This window comes from Callorhinus ursinus, unplaced genomic scaffold (genome assembly GCF_003265705.2).
Source record: "Callorhinus ursinus isolate GAN/ISIS: 27379988/994484 unplaced genomic scaffold, GSC_fseal_2.0 scaffold5, whole genome shotgun sequence".
In the NCBI taxonomy this organism is placed as follows: Eukaryota; Metazoa; Chordata; class Mammalia; order Carnivora; family Otariidae; genus Callorhinus; species Callorhinus ursinus.
The window spans coordinates 71756487-71778119 of NW_027397067.1; the positions used below are offsets into that span (position 1 = coordinate 71756487).

The window sequence follows — 21633 nt, forward strand, 5'->3', positions numbered from 1 at the left end:
GGTGGTGGTGGTGGTGGTGGTGGTGGTGGTGGTGGTGGTGGTGGTGGGCTGGCTGGTCATCTCAAACCAGAAATAAAGAAATCCTTCTTAGAACTTTAAAGAACATCACATGGGTTTTGTGTCACTTAAGCACTGTGAGAAAACAAGAAAATTATGAAAACACTGGGAAACAGATACCAGGATTCAGCCTCTGTGGCTTCTCTGGATGAGGCCAAAAGCGCTTGGACGGGAATAACCCAGATTCCACTCAGCATGTATCATGGAAAGATCAGCAACACCACTGTTTTACTCATCTAGCTATTTTTTAAGAATTAAATGTCACAGTGCTGCCCACACAAGCTACACTCGTTCGTAACATCGGAAACCCTATCAGGTCCCAGCAGTCTGTGAGGTCGGAGTTTCTCCCCGCACTTCCAAGCCACGGGCATGGTAACTACTGTGACCCCTCTCTCCAGGAACTACTAAAGTCATCCGGGATTACACTTCTGGGAAGTTACACTGAATCAACTGAATCAACTGATTCACGTCATGATTAAACATGATTAAACATTGAACAGCCATTCACGGAGAGCTTCTCGGGGACCTCTCTAGCCACCATGTAGCAATTCACTGCACATCTGTTGAGCCCCTACTACATGGCAGGTAGAAGACAGGTACAGAGTAGCTGTTAACAGCAAAGCTGGAGCTGAGTTCCATTACTGTTAGGCGTGGCACCTTGCAGAAGTTTGCCTGGCTCTTGAAGCTTCAGCCTCACCATCTATAAAATGGGGGTGATGTTGGACCTACCTCAGAGGCTTGCTCAGCTTAGCTTAGTACAATCAACACTCAATGAACACCACATCCTCTGAGAGGTGTTCCACTTAGCACCCTGTCAGACTGTATCAGATCCCTCTTGGGAAGCTTTCCAGTGCCTAAATGATAAAATTCTTTCTGGTTTGGTGATCCAACATCCATCTCTCCCACTGAACTGTAAAATTCATGAAGGCAGCGATTCTGTCTGATTTGTTTAATATACTCAACCCCCAGAACAGTATCATGTAACAGTTGCTCAATAAACATTTGTTGAATTAATAAACTATGGTGACAAATACATAATATATAAAGATAAAAGACACAGTAACAGTCCTCATCAAGTGGGTCATGGGCTGGTGCAGCAGTTCTGTTTTAGCTGCATACTACCTCTGGAGTCATTTATTAAAATCCCAATACCTGGGCCTCACTCTAGAACAACTCTTGGCAGGTGGGCCTGAGGGACCCCTGTCTTTGTGCTTTAAATGTTTTTAGCTGATTCTCATGAAGAGTCAGGGTTGATACTTGCTGGCCTAATGCGAGAGAGACCAGTCAACAGTTACAATACGATGGGATATACGCTCTCGAGCTGCAAAATGATTTCCTGGGATGATGGAAATGCCCTGGGTCTGTGCTGTCCAATACTGTAGCGGCCAGTCGCCTGTGGCTACTGAGCACTCAAAATGTGAATACTGACACTGGGGGACCTGAATTTTAAATCTTATTGGATTTTAATTAATTTAAATTTAAAAAGCCATATATGACTAGAAGCTACTCTGTTAGATAGTAGAAACGTACCACAAAGTACACAGGAGAACCCCTAATCCAGCTAGGGGTGGGAGTGGTCAATGCTCAGCCAGCTGTGGCCCCCATCCACCAGGTGAGAACAATCTCATGGAGGAAAAGGCAACCAAACTGCACACAGATGCAAGAAAGACATTATTAGGGTTCGAAGCCGACAGCCGAGAAAGAATTCTTGAGACGATTTTGGTGCAAAAAGGTGATTTTATTAAAGCCCGGGGACAGGACCTGAGGGCAGAGAGAGTGGCTGTACTGGCGGGGGGAGGGGGGAGGCTGTGAGGGGTGGCTGATTTATATACTATGGGGTTGGGGGAGGTAAGGAAAAAGGGAGGTTTCAAAAGAACTTTCCTATGCTAAAGAGGACCTACAAGATACCAGAGGCCTTGCCATTGTCAAGGTAAGGTTGTTTTCCCCTCTAGCAAGGCATTAAGATAGTTGGGAGATTCTTGGAAGAATGTCACACATGTCCCACCCAGGAATGGGGGGTGGAGGAAGACTGCAGGGTGTCAGCTTATGCTTTGTCTTCAGCCAGCCTTCTGGGGCTCCCTCATCACACACATTCCTTGAACTCACTACCTTACGCACATGCAGGGACAACCTCTCCCTTCTGCCACCTCCAGGCCAGCTGTGACCAAGGAAAACCCTTTAAAGAACAAGATGAAGCACATCCTTACCAAGTAAAAGAGCCTTTGTGTGAGGAGCTGAATGATGTGATTGTGGTCACTGCGGGACACGGAGGGGATGCGTCTTGAGCAAGGGCACGGGGGGGGGGGGGCAAAGGAGTTACGTGGAGCCCCTAGCAGAGTAAATATGGCCGCAGCATACTGAGGTCTCTCTTCTGTGACTCTGAGAGCCTCAAGCATACACTGTAACATTATGGAAAACTGACACTTACTCCTGAGGCAGATTATGGCTCATTAAGCTCTTTAGAAAATTGGGCTGGTCCAGTGCTATCTGCAGGAGACTGAATTAATATAGAGAAGGAACCCATGCCACTGATCTAGCTGTCATTTTCCCCACGTGTGAAGCACCTATGATGTGGCAGGAAGTTTGTTAGGCGGACTTAAATATTACCTCATTTATCCATTTGATACTCTGCAAATCAGATACTATTTTCTCATTTTATGGTGAGGCAATTTAAGATGCGTGGAAGTTAAGTAATTTACTTTAACAAGTAGTGATAAAGTTAGTGATTTAAACTAAGTTTCTTTTTCATAAAAACTACTTTATTAAATAGATATATTATTGTTTATTTTAAAAATCCCCATTTGTTTTTTGTTTTTCCAGAACAGATCTGGATGGTCACAATCAATGCTTCAATAAACCTATTTGTATATAAGTCTTATATATATACTTTCATTGATGCATAATATACCTGCATCCATATAAAAAAGTACATCAATCTTAAGTGTAGCATTTGATGAATTACCAAAAAATGGACTTAACTATGTAATCATCCCCACATCAAGAAACAGAACAATATCAGCACCTCAGAAGCTTCCCCTCATGCTACCTCCTAGTTATAATGCCCCACCCACCTCTCCACGAATTGCAAATATCTAGAAAGGGACTACCGTATTTTTGGAGTAAATCGGAATGAAGCAATGGTAGAAGTTATATAAATTAGGCCAAGACTTAAAACATTTGAAATATTTAAACATTTAAAACATCACTACATAACTAGGCAATCATCTAATTATCTATCTTAATTAAAAGTTAGTGTGTTCTTAGATATAAAGAAATTAGAGAGAGGGGTATCAAGAAACCAGGATACAGAATGGGTTACCAATTAGGCCCAAGGGCTTTGAAGAAGACAAGAGACAATTGGGTTTCCAGCGAGACTGATTCCCACCTCTGATAAGGAGGAGAGTTCCATAAAATATCTGAAGGTCGAGTTTTTCCTTTTTCAACATTCCTTTCAACTCCAAAATTTTATGACAATTATGAGTATGAATATAAATAAAATATAAAATTTATATAAAATATGAATGTATGGCATTTACTGAACTGCCCTGAGGTGATAGGCTCTTTATAGATATGAGCTCCTTAACTCCCTTCAACAACACGGTATAACACCACAATCTCTGCTTTACAGAAAAGACAGAGGTTCAAAAAAGTGAAGTAACCAGCTTAAGGTCACACTGCTAGTAAGGGGCAGGGTGAGGGTACAAACCCACACTGGTCCAACTTCAAAGCCTGTGCCCTTTCCATTGGACTCGCTGCCATCCCCTCGGGGGTTTGTTATGCTACAGACAACTGATTTCTCAGACCTTCTCTCTGGGTAGGTGAGCTGGTACCACAGTAATGATAACAAAAGATGTGAGTCAGAGACCTTGAAACTCATTTTACATTTCCAAGCCTCTCCTCTCCTTCCCTGGGGCGATGGAACCTACCCTTTCTTCGGTTAGCCATTGTTTATCTTAACTAGGTCTACTTCTTCTGATCCCATGAAAACAAACTTTTGTTGCCAAGATGACAAAGTCACCAGACCCAGCTAACACATTCAGTGACACAGGTTACCGGGCACGCCCTCGGCCACCAAGAATAGACTCTGGTTGGCAGGTCCCTCCAGGTTTCAGTTCAACCTCCCCCCTTCTCTCACCCCATGCCCAGCACCAATACTGATTTCCAAATGTGTACAGGTACATGGCCGAAGGAGAGATCCTTGCGTCCCTCACTGAGGCCACTGAGTTACAGACTGACCAACTACACGAGAGATGATGAACAGCTCCTATGTCACATGTCACATTTTGTGACAAAATTCCCCGTAGTTCTGCCAAGTTTTTAAATGTATACTAAAACCCACTGCAACTCAGGTTCTTTAATCGTTTAACTTTGGAAACAGTAACCAGTGTAGACTGAGAAGAAACCAAGAAAAAAGAGAAAAGCTGAGTTTCTTTGATCTACTTATTTTTCCTTTGGTATCAAGTCTCCTATAAACATAGCATCTTACAGATAACAGATAAGACTGTAAACATTATATATAATTCATGCTGTCTGCTCTGGTAAGTACTTACCTTGACCGGAATTATATATTGCTTTTACAGACTTCTTCACTTTCTGCAAGGCTGTTCTATCTTGGTCTAGAGCCTAAAAGAGAAAAACGGGGGGGGGAAAAGATGTTGGAAAATCTGGCAGATCAATCGTAATGGCATTTGTTTTTATGAGTTACCACAGAGGTAGCAAGCGGACATATTTATGAACAGCAGACCATTTCAGAGACTGGAAGTGCCCAGGATCTGAGGAGTCATGTTTGGGGGGTAAATGCAGAGTTGTCCCACAAAGCTCAGTGTTGGGTGAAGCTGACAACATGGTGGTCAGTCAGTTATCACCCCAAGCTCTGCATGGAAAAGAAAATACAAGACACTTAAGATAGGGGAAGGCTTACTTCTCTCACCGGGAGAGGGTGGTACCCAGGAAGGGACGCAGGCAAGCCTAAGACGTGAATGACACATAACTACTGAACCGTTCCAACACTTACCACCTCATGGTAATTTCAGCTAGGAAGAAAACATTTAAAAGGGTGTAATAAGAGTGACCTGAAGATTCCTTTTAGCATACAAAAAAATGACATAAGGCCAGCTGTATTTTAAAATTCTGTTTACTGAAAAAGGACAGCAAGGAAAACACTACCATGATGCTGGTAATGCTTTTAGATGATTTCTTGGACGGAGAATAAACACAACTAGATCAATCTCCTTGCACTACAAGTTGGGAGAGGATCTATGGGGCGGTCACTGTTGATTCTTCATCCAGGGGCTGGTATACAATTGTGCTGTTTGTGAAGACTGGGCACTTAGGATATGTGCTCTTTTCAGAAGGTGTATTTCAATTTGAAGTCAAATTTCAAAAGGGTTGTATTCAAAATAGATATACATATGGCAAACTGCCCTAACTTCTTAAAATAACTTTAAACACCCTCTCTGCTTCCCTGAGGGTCAACGATCCAGAGACTGGGGACCCCTGGGTGGGGTGTCAACATTTGGAGGGCATGAGCAGTAGTAACAGCAGTAATAATGAACTTATCTACATAAAATTTAAGACCATTCAAAGTACACTCACATCCATGACATCATCTACACCTCAAAACTTCAGAGGAGAAAACTGAAGGCCGGCAACAGTAAGTCCTACCCCTGAAGGTCACACAAAGAGACGAAAGGGTAAATGTGTTGCCAGTAGGCAACGGTCACTCCCTTGTCCTGCAAGATGGTCTTTCCCGCCACTCTAAACCTGTGGCTCAACTGGCCACTTGCCCTTTCCAGTTGTGGACCCCGCTGGCTGGCAGGGTGAGCCCCTGACCCACGCTGGGCTCAGGCTCCTCACAAGACTTCTTCTGGCCTTGGGAACAGGGACCGCAAGGTGCAGATCCTTCCTGGGAAGGAGGACCTGGGGCCTGCCAGGGCTTCTGTCTCCAGCTGTGTGGAACAATCTGGCCAGACGGAATGATAACCCACACACAGCACCAGACCCGAGCAGTGGCGTCGGAGTCCTGCCTTCCAGCGGCACCCAAGGTCACTCCTAACCTTCCTGCAGACTGAGTACACCAGTCTCATACGTTCCTCTTGCCCCGAGCTGGTTGAAGCGGGGATTCTATCACCTGCGACACAAGCCCCGCATAACACGAGAGCCAAAGCTTCCGGAGCACTTGCTACATCAGGCCTAAGTTTCCTGGAGCAGACGTATACCAAGTAGGTGAGATATATATGCTTTCAATGACTTCTCTCTTTGCACGGCTTCTTTATGAAAACCCCATAAAGCAGCATCTACATTTTTAAGTAAGGAAATGTGACAGACCGTCATAAATATTTGTAGAGAGGGAGGGAGGGAGGGAAAGATTAATTAAGGTGTCCGACGTCAGACAGCCAGAAGGGGCTAAAGTCACATCTCACACAAATGTTTACTGGATCTCAAATCTAACAGTGCTGAGGTGAAATCTGGGTTTTCGGACTCCAAGTGTGACATGGTCTCCACCATGCCCCTTGCTTATATTCCACCTCCACACATTTGTCACAGCCACGTCCCACCTGCACTTCTGTTTAATATTTTCCTTTAAGCCCATTCACAGCTTTTACATTGTCCAGAACTGTTCCAAGTGGAAGACCAAGATCCTTACCATTAACAGAAGATACCCTAAAAATCACTGTGTTTCTCTCACTATATAAAATGCTCATCTGGTTAGTGTGTCTGCAACCGTCTCAGGACACCGTGACACCGCACGCCACACTCAAGTGTTTCACGAAAGAGTTTCACGGGAGACAAGGTTTGAGTTATTTCAAGGAGTTGAGATTTGTACTTTAGAGAAAAAAGGGAGAACAACATTTTAATAAATGTTAGCAGGGCATAAAGGGTGCTGAGGTTTACACAGACTGCCTCACATAATTCTCACAAAAACCCTGTGAAAGAAGTACTCTTATTAAATTCATTTTACAGATGAGGCAAACAGAGGCTCAGAAAGTTCAACTTGGCCAGGACCACAGAGCAGGACTCTGAACGCAGGTCCTGGCAACTTGACCTCCTCACCGCTACCCAGTTCTGCATTATTCCGAGATGTCTGTGATGAACTGGATCTAAAAATAGAGCCTCATCTTAACATGGGTGGGGACCATCTACCTGTTTTCAGAGACAAATCTGAGTTGAGAAATTAAAAGCCATTTAGGGTATTAGGAGCATTCAAGGGAAAGAAAGTAATGCGAATAAAGTGCAAATAAGCATTCTTTTAAGAGACAATCTAATGGGTTTCTCTTTTGATGAACTGCTTTTGTGGGAAGGACATTTAAAAAACAATCCCAATAATAGCTACCATTTATCTTTTTATATCCATATTCTTGCCTTTTTTTTCTGATGAAAAACCCCCGGGCTTTTGAGAAGTAAAACAGCTTGCTTGCCAAGTGACACACATCCAGGAAGAGAAGAGCCAACCACGGTAGCAGGAGTATATGCCGGTGATCCCCCTGGATCTTACCACTGCTTCATTATTTTTGAGAAAGGAAAAAAAAAAAGATCTGCTTCTGGAAGAAAATAACCTATCCATTCAGCTTTGGGGAATGATGACCACATAAAGATGGATCTATTTAAAGAGAAATTAATGAGTGGGCTTTAATGTCCTTGCACAGTTAGAGAGTTAATGAGTCCAAATGAGCAAAGGGATGTGGAAGATTCCAGCCATAACATTTTATGAGACCAGCTATCTGCCCCCCTATTTCCCCCCCCCTCTCGGGGAGAGTCTCAGAATTTATGTTGAATTTTTACCAACTTGTCTATAAACTAACAGGGTGTAAAGTTCACGTACGTACTTTGAAAGGTTATTAATAGCATCCGCATTTGACAGCTACAGTCACAGTTAGCTCTGGGTAACACTTCTCTTTCTCCACTCTAGAGTTTGGCCACTGGCACAAAGGAGCCAAGTGAAATGCACTTCTGCAGGCCCCGGGTATAAGAGAAGCAGGGGACGCTGTCGTTCAGTCAGATGGGGCTCCCCTCCAGAATAACCCATGTCTAAAGGTGCCACAAATTGCCAGGCAAGCAACACCTGCAGTGGCATCCTTTCAAATGTCGTATGCATAAAATTACATAAAGGCTAAGAGAAAAGGGGCAGATAATATGGGCTATGAAAGTATTATATTTCCCAATGTTGATATATGGACCTGCATTTCTAAGTACGCATCTGCAGTTGAACTCAACTTAAAAGGGTACATGGGCAGGGGCGGAGAGGGAGGGTGAACTAACAAATAAAGGCATCCAGGAGAACATGCCGATCTCTAATAACAGAACGGCACTTTCCCTAACCCCAATTCTACAAGACAGCAACTTCACATTCTCTACATTACTAACGAGCAGGGGCTTTGATACAGAGAAGCACTTCCAACCTGGACATGGACACTCTTCACTGTTACTTCACAGTCCTAACAAGTCTGGTCATCTGAACGGGCAGAGAAGGCACAGGCCGTGGCCAAGCTGAGAGAGACTGAGAGAAGCCATGCCAGCAGAGGCCTTACATGAGAGCTGGCCACCAGCGGGATTTAGAAACATTATACAAACCGGACATAAGGACGCAAAATTCCTGAAGAGTCTGAGGCCACTCAGGGTAGGACACGGAATCTTTCGTACACCCCCAGGACAGGTGGCATCCCTTGGTCACAGGAAGAGTGTGACAACACATATTCTCAGAGATGCACACGGATCCAGCCCCGCTGCCTGCCAGCTCAGGGTATCTGCACCAGCTGACTCTTCCCACGGGTGGCTTTCTTCTTACACAGGCCTTAGATTAAACGCCCCTTCCTCCAAGTGTCCTTCCACGGTCAACCTGTAATAGCGCATGGCCTCAGCCCGCCTGGTTACTCTCTACGGCACGCCATGCTGGCTTCTCCATAGCACCACCTCACCCCGAAATGATCCCGTTTAAGACTCGTTTATTTTTATTGTATTTACCTCCCTGCACAAAAGCTCTATGAAGGCAGGGGCCTGTGTAACCTGTTCATGGCTAAATTCCCATTCCTAGTGCCTAGCAGATGGTGGATGCTCAAAAATGCTTATGAAATCACAAATGCCTGAATAAATGAATTCCTCAATACTCTCAGGTCCACAAAACAGGAGAGTATGCAACATAAAACTTGCCTTGACACTGGCTGAACAAAATAAAGTTTTGGACTCGGAGAATGTGGCCCTCTGTAATCCTTCCCCTAATGGTCCTGAAGAACCAAAGTTTAAATGGCTGTGTATGTGACATGTCTGAACGGTCACACAGGGGTAAGAGATAAGACCATATGGTACTGAAAGTGATGGTTTAACAGAGGAGACAAAACTTACACATTCCGGCTTAATTTTGTACCTTAAAATAGTTATTCTGGCAGCTTTCTTAAAAAAACATTTTATTGAAATACAATATACTTAACGTTAAATGAGCAACAACAGCCCTATTGTTATTATTCAGTAAGATACTCTATTTCAGAATTACTTCCTAAGTATATGGCACCTTTTCAATATACTCAGGTGGGAAAAACTATTCTTATTTTGGATAAATGTGATTTTTGAAAATAAGCATTAGTCTTTGGAGCTGTATCTTACGCATATACTTAGAGAGAAAGGAAACAGTGCCTCTCAGTAAAATAGCACAGAATTTCTTAGAGATATGCCGAGGTAGAGAGCTAGCACACCCACCTTCCAGGGATGCTGAGCACTGAACGTATTAATGTGCACCTGGAAGCACAAAGCCTTGCACTGAGCAGGTGCTCAAAAACTGCCATCATTACCCTCACCTCTGAAGGTACTTCTAAGAAACTCCCGAAGCATTTGGAGTCACAGCAAAACATCTGTGAAACAAGTACTTCTACTAGCAGAGTGATTTCTTCAATGAAAAAAACTTTTATTTACTTGGAAAAAAATTTTATCACTTTTTAGTTGCGTTCAGAGAGGTAATTTGTCCCCTAATCACCAAGAAGCAAATGTTCTTCTTTTGTGTAATTCCTATAACAGGGAAAGCAAGGGAAGGCTACTTTGGTCTAATTTTGGGTCATATCTGACTGCTTCAGCCTTCAGCTTACCGAGAGATCATGCTACCTTGCAGGGAGGAGGGAGGACCCGGGAGCAAAGTGCTCGGGCTACCGGAGAGGCAGGATGCCTAATTAACATTGGCATAAGGCCTCTGACGATGAAATAGAGATAGAAGTTCTTGTACAGGCTCACCGCCAAATCAATACATTCATTATATATCTGTCTTAAGGCCCCATACACTAGAATGCATAAGTGTATAATTATAATGTGAGCCAGGAGTAAGCCCAGAAAGTAATCCAGTGTGATAATGCAGACCACTGTGAATAAAGGTGCCAGAAGAGAATGACAGTGGAAAATATCCCTTAGCTCCAAAGAGAGGAGGGATCGGGAAAACCATGCAAGTAAATATTTGCTCTGAGGATCATCCAACCTGGGTTTTTACAGCATCATTTACTTGCTCATCTACTAACTGCCTGGCCCATACTGAACAGTACTCTGAGCCACGCACCTGTCAAGTGTGCCCACCAAATACTGCATCTGCCTCTACTTCCCTGGCTGCATGCCATGCAAAAGGACAATGACGGAGCCCTGTGCTGGAGTACATGGGGAGCCCGGCGCTGCTTTTAATAAGACTGATGAAGGCAATTATTCAAAAACTATTAATCCTTGCTACCCTGCCATACCTTGTATCATTTCATTCTTTACCTTGGATTTTAGATGTTTAGGTACCTGTGTCTCTTCCCCTACTCAACCAACTAAAAGCACTGTAAGGATAATACTTTTATGTTTGTTTCTTTCTATACATAAAAGATGCTCAGTTAGAATTTGCTGAATTGAATCTCACACACACACACACACACACGAGGAACGATGAATGAAGCCCCTGTTCTTATAATAAAATACAGGTCCATGTAAGGCCCTATGTGATCCAGCCCCACTGCCCTCAGACTTCTGTTCCCACACTCTCTACTACTCATGTCTAGGCCACACCTGTGATCTTTCTGAACCCACCAAGTTTGTTCCCACATCAGAGCTTTGGCAACTACTAAAATTCTGTTCTCCAAGCTCTTCCCCAGATCTGAAGGGGCCTGGGCTGCTCCTTCTCTCTCTCTTTCCTTTCAGTGTTCAACTCAAATGCTAGAAGCACAGCCCCAATTAACTTGAGGGGTGGATGTACAGGGTACCGAGAATCCCCCCGTGTGACAGCTACACCACACCAGCAGTTGCAATGAGGTTCACTGAGGAAGCAACAGCACAGAGCATCTACAAACGGGGGCAGGGGGATGGTGATAGCAGCATATATGAAAGGAAGAGGTAAAGATGTTATCCTTTGTTAGTTTCAAGATTAATATGAGTTGAATGAGGCTGCTACACAAGGGGAAATGATCAACTTAAAATAAAATTCAATTTGCATAACTTAGCCAAAAAATGGAAAGTTGACCTGTCGTCCACAAACAGAGGTTTGAACCTGTTCATCTCTACTGTTTTAGACTATAAAAGGTGTCCTTAAGATTCAGATCCTCCGATATTCATACAGATTTCAATCAGAAACATTAACATCCTCTACTGTACCTATGGCTGAAGGGTGGCGTGGGGTGGGCTTTGACCCCTAGATGCTAAAGACTCCTATGCTATAAACGACTAAGGATTTGGCCCCACTTGGTAAGTTACTTCACAGTTCAGGTCTGTAGCAAACACTCAATGTATCACCTTTGGCAATATTTACTGACCGATTCTAAGGATCTATTCTCTGCATGGAAACACCACCAACCTATCAACTTTCTAATCCAAAGAGAAGGTATCACATAAAACTGTAACTCACAAAAGTCTGCTTTCCTGGGTATGCATACATTACCTGTTAGGTGTGTAAACATCTTTAGGGCTGGGACTATGCCAGGCCCAGTGGAGGAGCTCAATAAATATCAAATGAATCTGCCTCTATATTAAAAGCATCTAGAATTAAAAGTGTATAGAACAGACCAATACTCACAAAATGCTACTACTTATTTCTCATGAGCTTTTTATTTTAAAAACCTAAGTGTTTATTCCAATCACTTGAAGGAAGTACCATCTTAACTAATGTAAATACAACAGCACTTAGTTTTTGCTCAGGTGATGCATATAGGAATGTTCATTTTCTAATCTCCCCAGGGTGCATCCTGTTTTGCAAAAGTCAGTCACATCTATGAAGTATCGATGAAATCATTATTTTCTTTGTGAAGGCCAAGGACCTTGATGAAAACCACTGAGTCTGCAAAGGCAACCTTACAGAAGTCCAACATGCAATGTAGGCAAAGGTAGCTGAGCAGACTGAAGGGCCTGCCTCCCCCGCCCCCCGCCTCGGCCCCCCCTACCTACAGATGCCACAAGCCAACCCACAGATGGGAACAACTACCCTCCGAGCCAAGGGAGGGCCTGGTCATTTTCATATTCAGTACTCTTTTTCGGTAAACCACTCTCCCTCCTGCACTGATGTCAGGATCCAGCAATGTGAACACAGGAAGTGGCACAGATCTCGTGCAAGACCCTTAAGGTCAGACCGGCGTAAATCAGCACAGCCATCCTATCCATTCTGTGATGAGACCCTAACCCACCTCTAAGGATGAGCCAAGTCTTGCTTTTCTTCATGAAGCTCCTTCTCTGCCCCTAACACCGAGAGTCCTTGCTGGCCCCACGCCATCTGGCACTGGTTACCACCAGGTAACTAGCATTTAACTACCACTTGTCAACAGGTCCAGGTGTTTATCGGTGGTCGCGGAGCCAGGAGCCATCCCGAGAAATGCGACGGGATGGCTACGAGCCCAGGCGCGGAGGCCAGCGAGACCCCAAGTCACTTCCTGGCTGTGTGACCGTGGGCGGGTTAGTCATCCTGCCCGACACTCGTGCCTTCCTCATAGGACACCTGGCACACACAGGTGTTTCCTTCTTCTCTTCCTTTCCCTCCCTGTCCTCAGATTCTTGTATTCGCTCACTCTTGCCTTGGCTGTCCCCCATATTGATGATAATGATGATAAAAATATCATGACCATGTTTTATACACAATATCTTTTTTTTTTTTTAAGATTTTATTTATTTATTTGACAGAGAGAGAGAGAGATAGCGAGAGCAGGAACACAAGCAGGGGGAGAGGGAGAGGGAGAAACAGGCTTCCTGCGGAGCAGGGAGCCCGATGCGGGACCCGATCCCAGAATCCCGGGATTATGACCTGAGCCGAAGGCAGACGCTTAACGACTGAGCCACCCAGGCGCCCACACAATATCTTTTTTTTTAAAGATTTTTTATTTTTATGTATTCATGAGAGAGAGAGGCAGAGGGAGAAGCAGGCTCCCAAGCAGCAGGGAGCCCGATGCGAGACTCGATCCCAGGACCCGGGGATCATGACCTGAGCTGAGGGCTGACGCTTAACCATCTGAGCCACCCAGGTGCCCTATACACAATATCTTATTTAATCCTCGCAGGAACCGTTAAGGAGGCCTGTGTTACCCATACTTTACAGATAAGGACACTGAGGCTGAGAACGGTCCTAGATCATGCAGCTGGCCAGAGACAGAGCCAAGATTCAAAACTGGGTCTTCCAGACCCTAAAGCCTGTCCTTGTTAAGTGTTGTGTGCTCCAACCTTCCAATGTGACACAGTGGGGTCCACAGGATGGAGGAACTTTTTAAAAAATCAGCCAGGGGGGCAACTCGCTGGCTCAGTCGGTGGACCATGAGACTCTTGATCTTGGGGTTGTGGATTAAAGCTCCACCTCAGGTAGAGAGATTACTTAAAAATAATTTAAAAATCTTAAAAGAAATAAATCAGCCAGGGAGTCAATAATCAAGCCACCAGGCAACTTCAAAACCCTTTTCCTTCCCATTCCAGGAGTTCTCTGTGAAGGAGCCAAAGAGGAACTTGACTAGAGCACTTTGCTGAAAAACCCAAGTAGCTGTTTAAGGAGGGGACAGGAAAAAAAGCAAAGTGGGAAGAAGTCAACCTGCAGCTAGCTGGGCTGTGCCACCCAAGCAGGTCGGGCTTGAACTGCCCATCAACCACTTCATGTCGGTCCACCTGCTAAGTAGGGTGCTTGGCATTGTGGGTGTTAGTCAAAACCACACAGTGGCTTTTCACTGAGGCTCAGGTGTAGCCCGGAAACAGCAGCCTCTACGGCCTTCATTAACTAGGATCTACACACTTGACGCCAGGCATTGTTTTCACGAAAACTGACTGTTGGGAGTGTGTGCTGCACACAGGATTCATGTTAATAACAACAACATCACAACAACATATGGAGACACCGGGGCTTGTGAAAGCTTCTAGGTGCACTTTTAAAAATATCAGTGACTTACTGAAAGATACCAGTGAGAGTGATAACTAGAAAAATCCTTTGAAAAGAAAAAATTGGTTGACTTATTTATCCTTGGGGTCAGCAAAGAAAACAAGAATCTGAGGGACAGCTTCCCTACCTGGTATTTCTAATCCAGCTCTGGCCCACAGAAAGGTCACTTGGGTACGTAGGCCATGCTGAGGAATGTGAGGGGGATGAAGAGGAACCCCTACAGACTGGGTCCATCCATCCACAACCATCTGCATGTCAAGGACCATCTAGACACAGGGATACCTGGCAAAAATGAGACCGCTGTCTTCTTTAAGGTGAATGACAGAAAACTGAGTACACAGCAACATTTCTGAAGAGGTTGGCTTGGTATTTAGAAGCACCAATGAGACCAGGTGGTCAAAGCCACATGGAGGACAAAGAGATGGACAGGGGCCTGATCACGCAGGAAGGAAAAGCTATGGCGTAGAGTCTGGTTTTTATTCTGAGAGCAATGGTTAAAGACAGAGAGCCATTGGGGTTTTAGAACAACGAAGTGACTAGTCCTGACCTTCAGAAAAATGACTCTGGCTCTTTTATTGGGAAGGGAAGGTAAAGAAGGAAGGTTGGAAAGGGAAGAGCCAATAGGCTGGGTATTTCACTAATGTAAATTCTTTTAAGTTCTTCTGTTGTGGCTCAATGCACTTCCTCCTCTAGGACCACACCCCAAACTTAAGGCTTCCTCCAGAAATACTTAACTCCTGTTTCACACCTGCTCAGTACCTCAAAATGCTAGACTCCAGGTCACATCCCTCTTGCCTACTCCAGCAAGCCATGGAATCCCACCAGTTCCATCTCTGCAGCAGTTCCTGAACCCAACCCAAAGGCTCCTTCCTTACAGTTGGGTGTGGTCATGCCCCAACCAGATCCCTTAATGGCTTCTGAGCGACCCCACCCTCACCCACCAGGATGACAGAGCAGCCTTTCTAAAATAGAAATCTGATGGCGTCACTCTCGCCTTGGAACCTAGAACAAAGCACAGACCCGCACACGATGCCCTTCCCCACCTTATACCACGCTACTGCCACAGACTCCGTTGGTCTTCGGACTGCTTGCTTTGTAATTCTAGCACTCCAAATTAATGGTGCTCGAATTCTGGGTGTCTATTCCAAGTCCAGTGGCTACAATTCTCTCCTTTCTCAAGAATACTTCTGTCTTTTGTCATCTTAACAATCTTGCAAACTCACACTCAACCTTAAAATTGGGTTTTACCAGGGCGCCTGGGTGGCTCAGTCATTAAGCATCTGCCTTCGGCTCAGGTCATGATCCCAGGGTCCTGGGATCGAGCCCCGCATCGGGCTCCCTGCTCGCGGGGAGCCTGCTTCTCCCTCTCCCACTCCCCCTGCTTGTGTTCCCTCTCTTGCTGTGTCTCTCTGTGTCAAATAAATAAAGAAAATCTTAAAAAAAAAAAAAAAAAGATTGGGTTTTACCATCTCTTCTGTGAGCCCCTATCCCCTCCCTGCTGAGAATCTCCCTTCAGCCCCTAGGGCTACGAAAGCACTTATCTGTAAGGACTTCTTTCTTACATTTCTATCTCCGACAAATGGTAGCTGTTAATCTTTTAAGATACTACACATGTATTCACTTTCATCTCCCCATTGTAGGCCAGCTTCCTGACCCCATCCCTGGGCTCCATGTGCCTAGGAGACCTAAGATGTTCACAGTGGGCAGAGAGAACCAGTGCAGGACCCTGGCCACCAGACATCTAAATCAGACTCTGAATCAGGTTCCCAGCTTCCTGATGAGTAAATCTAGAAAACTGGTCCACACACATCTCTTCTGGCTCTGATTCTCTGAAACTCAAACATTTTCAAGTCCTAGGGCCATTACTATTCAACTCTCTTAGCTTGTTACATTTTAAGTGAAAGATGTTTTAATTTTTTAAAAGTAACATAACTGGCATCAACAGTGAATGGTTTCAGGGAAAGACCATACAGTTAAGATTTCGATGTAATTAAAAGATAAACCACAGCTTTGGTGTCAGATTCTAATTCCAGCCATTTCTGTGTCCTTTATCCCCTGTCCTCCAAGAAATGTTCTGAAAAGTACATCTTGAATTTGGTATTCAAAGACTCTTATCAACTACATAAAACAAGCATTACTAATGCCTTTAATAGATTTAAGTCAGAACAAATGTCCAAGGCCACAAAACTAGTAAATGGCAAAACCAGGCTTTTCACTCTGTAAAGCCTAACTCTAAATTTGATCTGTGTTCTTTCTGCCACGTCTGTCTAGTTCAAAGACGTTTGATTCCACCTGCTACCATGCCCAGGTATGCCACATGCTAAGTTTTCTATAGACCCATGTGCTCAGCTTCTGAGGACAGAAGTTTCAAGGGAATATAAGCCATAAGCACCTCTTGTGTATTCTCCCAGACAAACCTCAGAGCTGTGGGCTGCAGACCTGATCATTGTTGAGTAATGTGTTTTACAAAGACAGACAGACCTAATTTGACAGAGGAGATCAAGAAACGCCAGTTACACATTTGCATGAATATGATTACTAAAAATGAATGACTGTTTTTCATGAAAAAATTGATCAGGTTAAAAACAAAGTAAATTAAAGTGGCATTTCCCACCCTGTGATCTGTAGAAAACTGTTTGTAGAAAGATAGCAGAAAGTCTTCTTGGGAAAAAAGAATTCGTGACATATTTGGAAAAAAAACTATGTACCTCTTTTTTGGAGATAACCAATGCACAGCACAATATCAAAGACCAGGATATTTTAAAGAAACTTGCTTATTAGCTTTAGAACCCAGCAATTCTCCATTAAAATAATTTAATAATTAAAATCAGAATTTTTTTTTTTTTAGACACCTACAGAACAATGTTTGTTGGGACATCATAATAATTAAAATCAGAATTTTTTTTTTTTAGACACCTACAGAACAATGTTTGTTGGGACATCAATATAGGAAACTCTATTAAAAAAAAATCTAATGAAGTTTGGGGCGCCTGGGTGGCTCAGTTGGTTAAGCGTCTGAATCTTGATTTCAGCTCAAGTCATGATCTCAGGGTCATGAGATCGAGCCCCACGTTGGGTGCTACACTGGGCCTGGAGCCTGATTAAGATTTTCTCTCTCCCTCTGCTCCACAGCTCGAGTATGCGCGCTCTATGCTCGAGTATGCGCGCTCTATCTCTCAAAAAAAAAAAAAAACTAACAAAATTAAATCTCAAAAAACATACTATGTGTATCAGTTAAAGAGGCGTGATGATTTTCCAACGTAGACAACAGATACTATCAGGAAGAAGACAGATAACTACAATCAATTTTTAACAAAACCAAGATGAACTAAAAGGGAAAAATAATTACAACAAAAAAGGGAACAAAGCTGACATCTGTAACGTATAATTAGTATGTGGAATTCTCCTTTTGCTGCTGTAGAGAGCCAGAGCAACAGGAGGACAAAAGAGGACACAAGAAACTGCAAATAATTTCAAAAACACTAACGATTTTTAAATTGCAAGTAAAACAATACCGAAGTGTCCCTTTATCCTTATAGAGCTTTAACAAGTAGGAAAAGTGATAAAAATAATGAAGCTTCAGAGAAATAGTCACAACTGATCTAAAGGAGAAACTATTCCAAGTCACAAAGCTGCTCTTCTATTTGACAAGTAATCCTGCTCTTGATCCTTCCTACCCAAACTGCCGCTACTCCCGCAATAATAAACAAGAAGGAGACCCCACATGACACGTCACCAGGTTTTACAGTACAAAAGGCTAGAAACAACCTGTATCTGACAACAGGGAAATGGCAAAGTAAGATATGAAACAAATTGTGGAGGGTTTATTGTATGGCCACTAAAACATAAAATTAGCAACAATTAGGACAAAGAAAGGACTGCCAGTTATTAAGCACCTATTATGCGCTGTGTGCAAATACCATGCGGTACCACTATTCAGAATGTAAAATGATGTGTATTACAAAGATATGAATTTTCTAGAAATGTAAAGTTTAGAGGGGTACCCAGGGGCGTTGAAAAGCTGTGGCTACCTAGGACTGTTACAAATAGGAATTTTTTTCTTTTAAAATAATTTCCTTATACAGTATTATAGGACTGACTTAGTACTTAAAATTTTTTTAAGTCTTTTAACAGTGTCTTGTAATACATTAAATGCCTGTTTTTTCCTAAGCTATTGCAAAAGACCCAGTAAGATGTTAACTTTCATAGAAAATGAGGGAGAAACATTACATACTCTCAGTAATTTCCATGTTGCCTTGCAAACTGTACATTTAAAAAATTAGTAGAATATTGTATTTCCAGAGCTCCTGTCTGGGGCCAAAAAGAAAACTATAATCACAGCAATTACCTTGTGAACCTCTAATTTCTGTTGTAGTTCTAAAGTTCAGAGTAGCGCACCCACCCACAAGCACCATGCTTTCATCTTGAAGCAATTTCAGCTCCGTTCTTGGGAAAATAATAATTATAGGTACAACAAGGTATTTAAAGACCAAAAAATAGTCATGCAAACACCATTTCCATGTTATAACATAGTAAGAGTTCCTTAAAAGAATTAAAACCTAGACCAGAAAGGCATTTCCTGAGTCACATCTTCTCAGGATCCTTAGAATTTATCGGGATCCTACCTCGGAACAGAATAGGAGTCTTTGTTGGCAAACAGATTATAGGAACCACGGAGCTAGTGAGAGCCTTTTAACCTCCTACCAGTTCTGAAATTCTACAGTGCCCTACTCAACTGTATGTCTGGTTCCTGACCCGGTGATTCAAAACTCACTGCTAATGGCTTCGAGTCATTTAGGCAGAGTCACACAATTTTATCTAAAATGGAGAGTCACGTAAAAGCTGACTAGATGCTGGAATTTAAACATGGTGGTTAAGAGCACAGAATGGGTGCCACACTGCCTGGGGTCACATCCCAGCCCCACTACTAACTATGCAACCTGGGCCCGTTCCTTAACCTAGCTGTGCCTCAGTTTCTTCATCAGTAACCCATCTGACAGAGTTAAGTGGATTAAGTGAGGTGATCTATGTAAACGAAGTGCTCAGGAGTGGTGCTTAGCAGAGAGGAAGCCCTCACCAAATGTTAGCTAGAATTTGCAGAGACAGTACTCTGATTTATTTTTTCTCAGGCTCCCACGAGACATATAATTAGCAAGGACAATTTTTACATGGCTGGTGGTGCTACTATAGAAGGAAAAGAACAGGGAGACTGCAGATATAAAACCTTCCACTCAGATGAGCGCTTCAGATCAGTGATCTCCCGAGAAGGCACCCAAGATCTTCCACTGTGATGTGGAAGACATCCACATCACATACATGTCACATACAAGACAATTTGTATTGTCTTAGGTCATATACAGTTATACAGTATTAGCACGGAAGAGTATGTATAACGTATGTATGTAGATGTATGGGCACATGGAATGCACGCACAAGGGTTTACAACGGAGGTGCCCAAAGTTTAGAAACCATGGCTCTGTTAATAAACGCTAGATTTTACTTCTCTTAAGAACCATGTTGGGGGAAATGTGGAGTAAGACTTGCCCAGAATGCAGCTCGGGGGCAGGTTGCTGTCTGTATACAGAGAAGGCACTGTCCAGTGTGTAAAAGGACACTGCCGAAGATGCCAACTGGTTTTGCTTAAGTAGCAGCAACCAATCTAATGATGCTCACTTAGAACAGATGGCATCAAGGGCATTCACACTGTTCTAAAATAGAGCAATACCTTATATTTTCCTGTCATTTGTACTATTTTGCATCTGCTTTCCCCCAACTGCCCAAATATTATCACAACCTTTCCTTTCTGAGGAAATGAAGACTCTGAGGGACTAGGTGACTCTTCCTAAGCCCACCCGGGTAATAAATGCTGTTTTAAAACTCAAGTCTCCCAAATCAAAAGTTAATTTTAAAAAGGGATTCTGTTCACAGATGTTCCATGACCTTAAAGATATTATATTGCTAAAGGCAAATAAAAATAGGTATTTCTCCCAAGTCTGCTGTTTCCTACCGCAAGGCACATAGGATAACACATTTTACCGGCAAAAAACAAAACACTTCAGAAAATTTTGGTTTTGTCGTTGAACGTAACACTGAACAAATCAGAAATAAACATTATAAATTTCACTTGACTCCACAACTCTAAAACACTATTTTCTTTTTTCTTGACTTCCCAGCCTTGTTCATGGATAACCCAGTTCATGTTTACTATATGTAGATACACTGTTTTACATGCAGTTTGTATTCTGCTTTTTTCACTTCATATTATGCTGCAAACATTTTTGCTTATTTTTTCTGCATGGGCTTACAGCATTACCACTACAGTGGCTGCACGGCCTTCTATCACCCTGATACGTAGTCCTTTGTCTCCCATACAATTCCGGTGGCTGAAAGTGAATAGCCAACTGGAATAGCCACAAAAAAAATAGAAGTTTTTTTTTACTTTCATAAATAAAGGTATTTATTTTTAAGACCTACTTGTCAGCATGGTTGCCAAATAATGAAGTTTCTTTTAATAAGGGTAACTTTCAGTTGTGTGTTCTTAAACATGATTATGAAGTACCAGCAGGCACTCATGATAATCTCTTACTGTATTAATAAATTCACACGCCACTAAGTCACAACACTGACAAAAGGTCTGTCTTTGACTCCTAAAAAGCTGTCACGTACCAGAAACATCACAAAGATCTAATAATCCTCTTGCAAATTACCACTGAGTGCAATTTAGCATAGTGGTTAACTCGATGTGTAGGCATCTTAAAAGGGAGCGATGGCTAACGTAGACCACCTCCCCCCACCATAACACCCCCCCCCCACCCACACACAATAGCTGGTCCTTAACATGCATGCTTTCAAATAAAGCTTCCTCAGGAAGCCCATTCAGACAGAATGTCATTAGCAGAGGACCTACTGATTAAATATTACTTGAGGAAAACAGGCATGAGGCTCATATGAGAGTTTGCTCTGAAGCACAGATGAGTATTATGCTCTACTGGGTATTGTTTCCATAAAGGTAAATCTTCCTGTTGACAAGAGCCAGAGTAGTTTTCTATAAATCAAGCCTTTGAAATTAAATCTTATTTCCTCCAAGATGCACATTAACATTTCAGAGAGTCTTTCTTCAACTGGTATCAAGTTGTGTTATTTTATCACAACGAGTCCTTTTGTAATGTAAATGATCACCAGCATGCATTCAGACTTTGGTATACCAAACTTAATTGAAATGGGGATGCATCTAC

At 43.0% G+C, this 21633-nt stretch overlaps 1 protein-coding gene across 5 annotated transcripts in view; it reads right to left on the reverse strand.

Moving 5' to 3' along the window:
* The window catches only part of ASAP1 (ArfGAP with SH3 domain, ankyrin repeat and PH domain 1), a 344365-nt gene that overhangs the window by 143212 nt on the left and 179520 nt on the right, over window positions 1–21633 (reverse strand). For all 5 annotated transcript variants that reach the window (XM_025871128.2, XM_073893210.1, XM_025871129.2 and 2 more), the window contains exon 4: window positions 4608–4680. In XM_025871128.2, the coding sequence (XP_025726913.1) occupies window positions 4608–4680 (73 nt within the window). The remainder of the gene's footprint in view (window positions 1–4607; window positions 4681–21633) is intronic.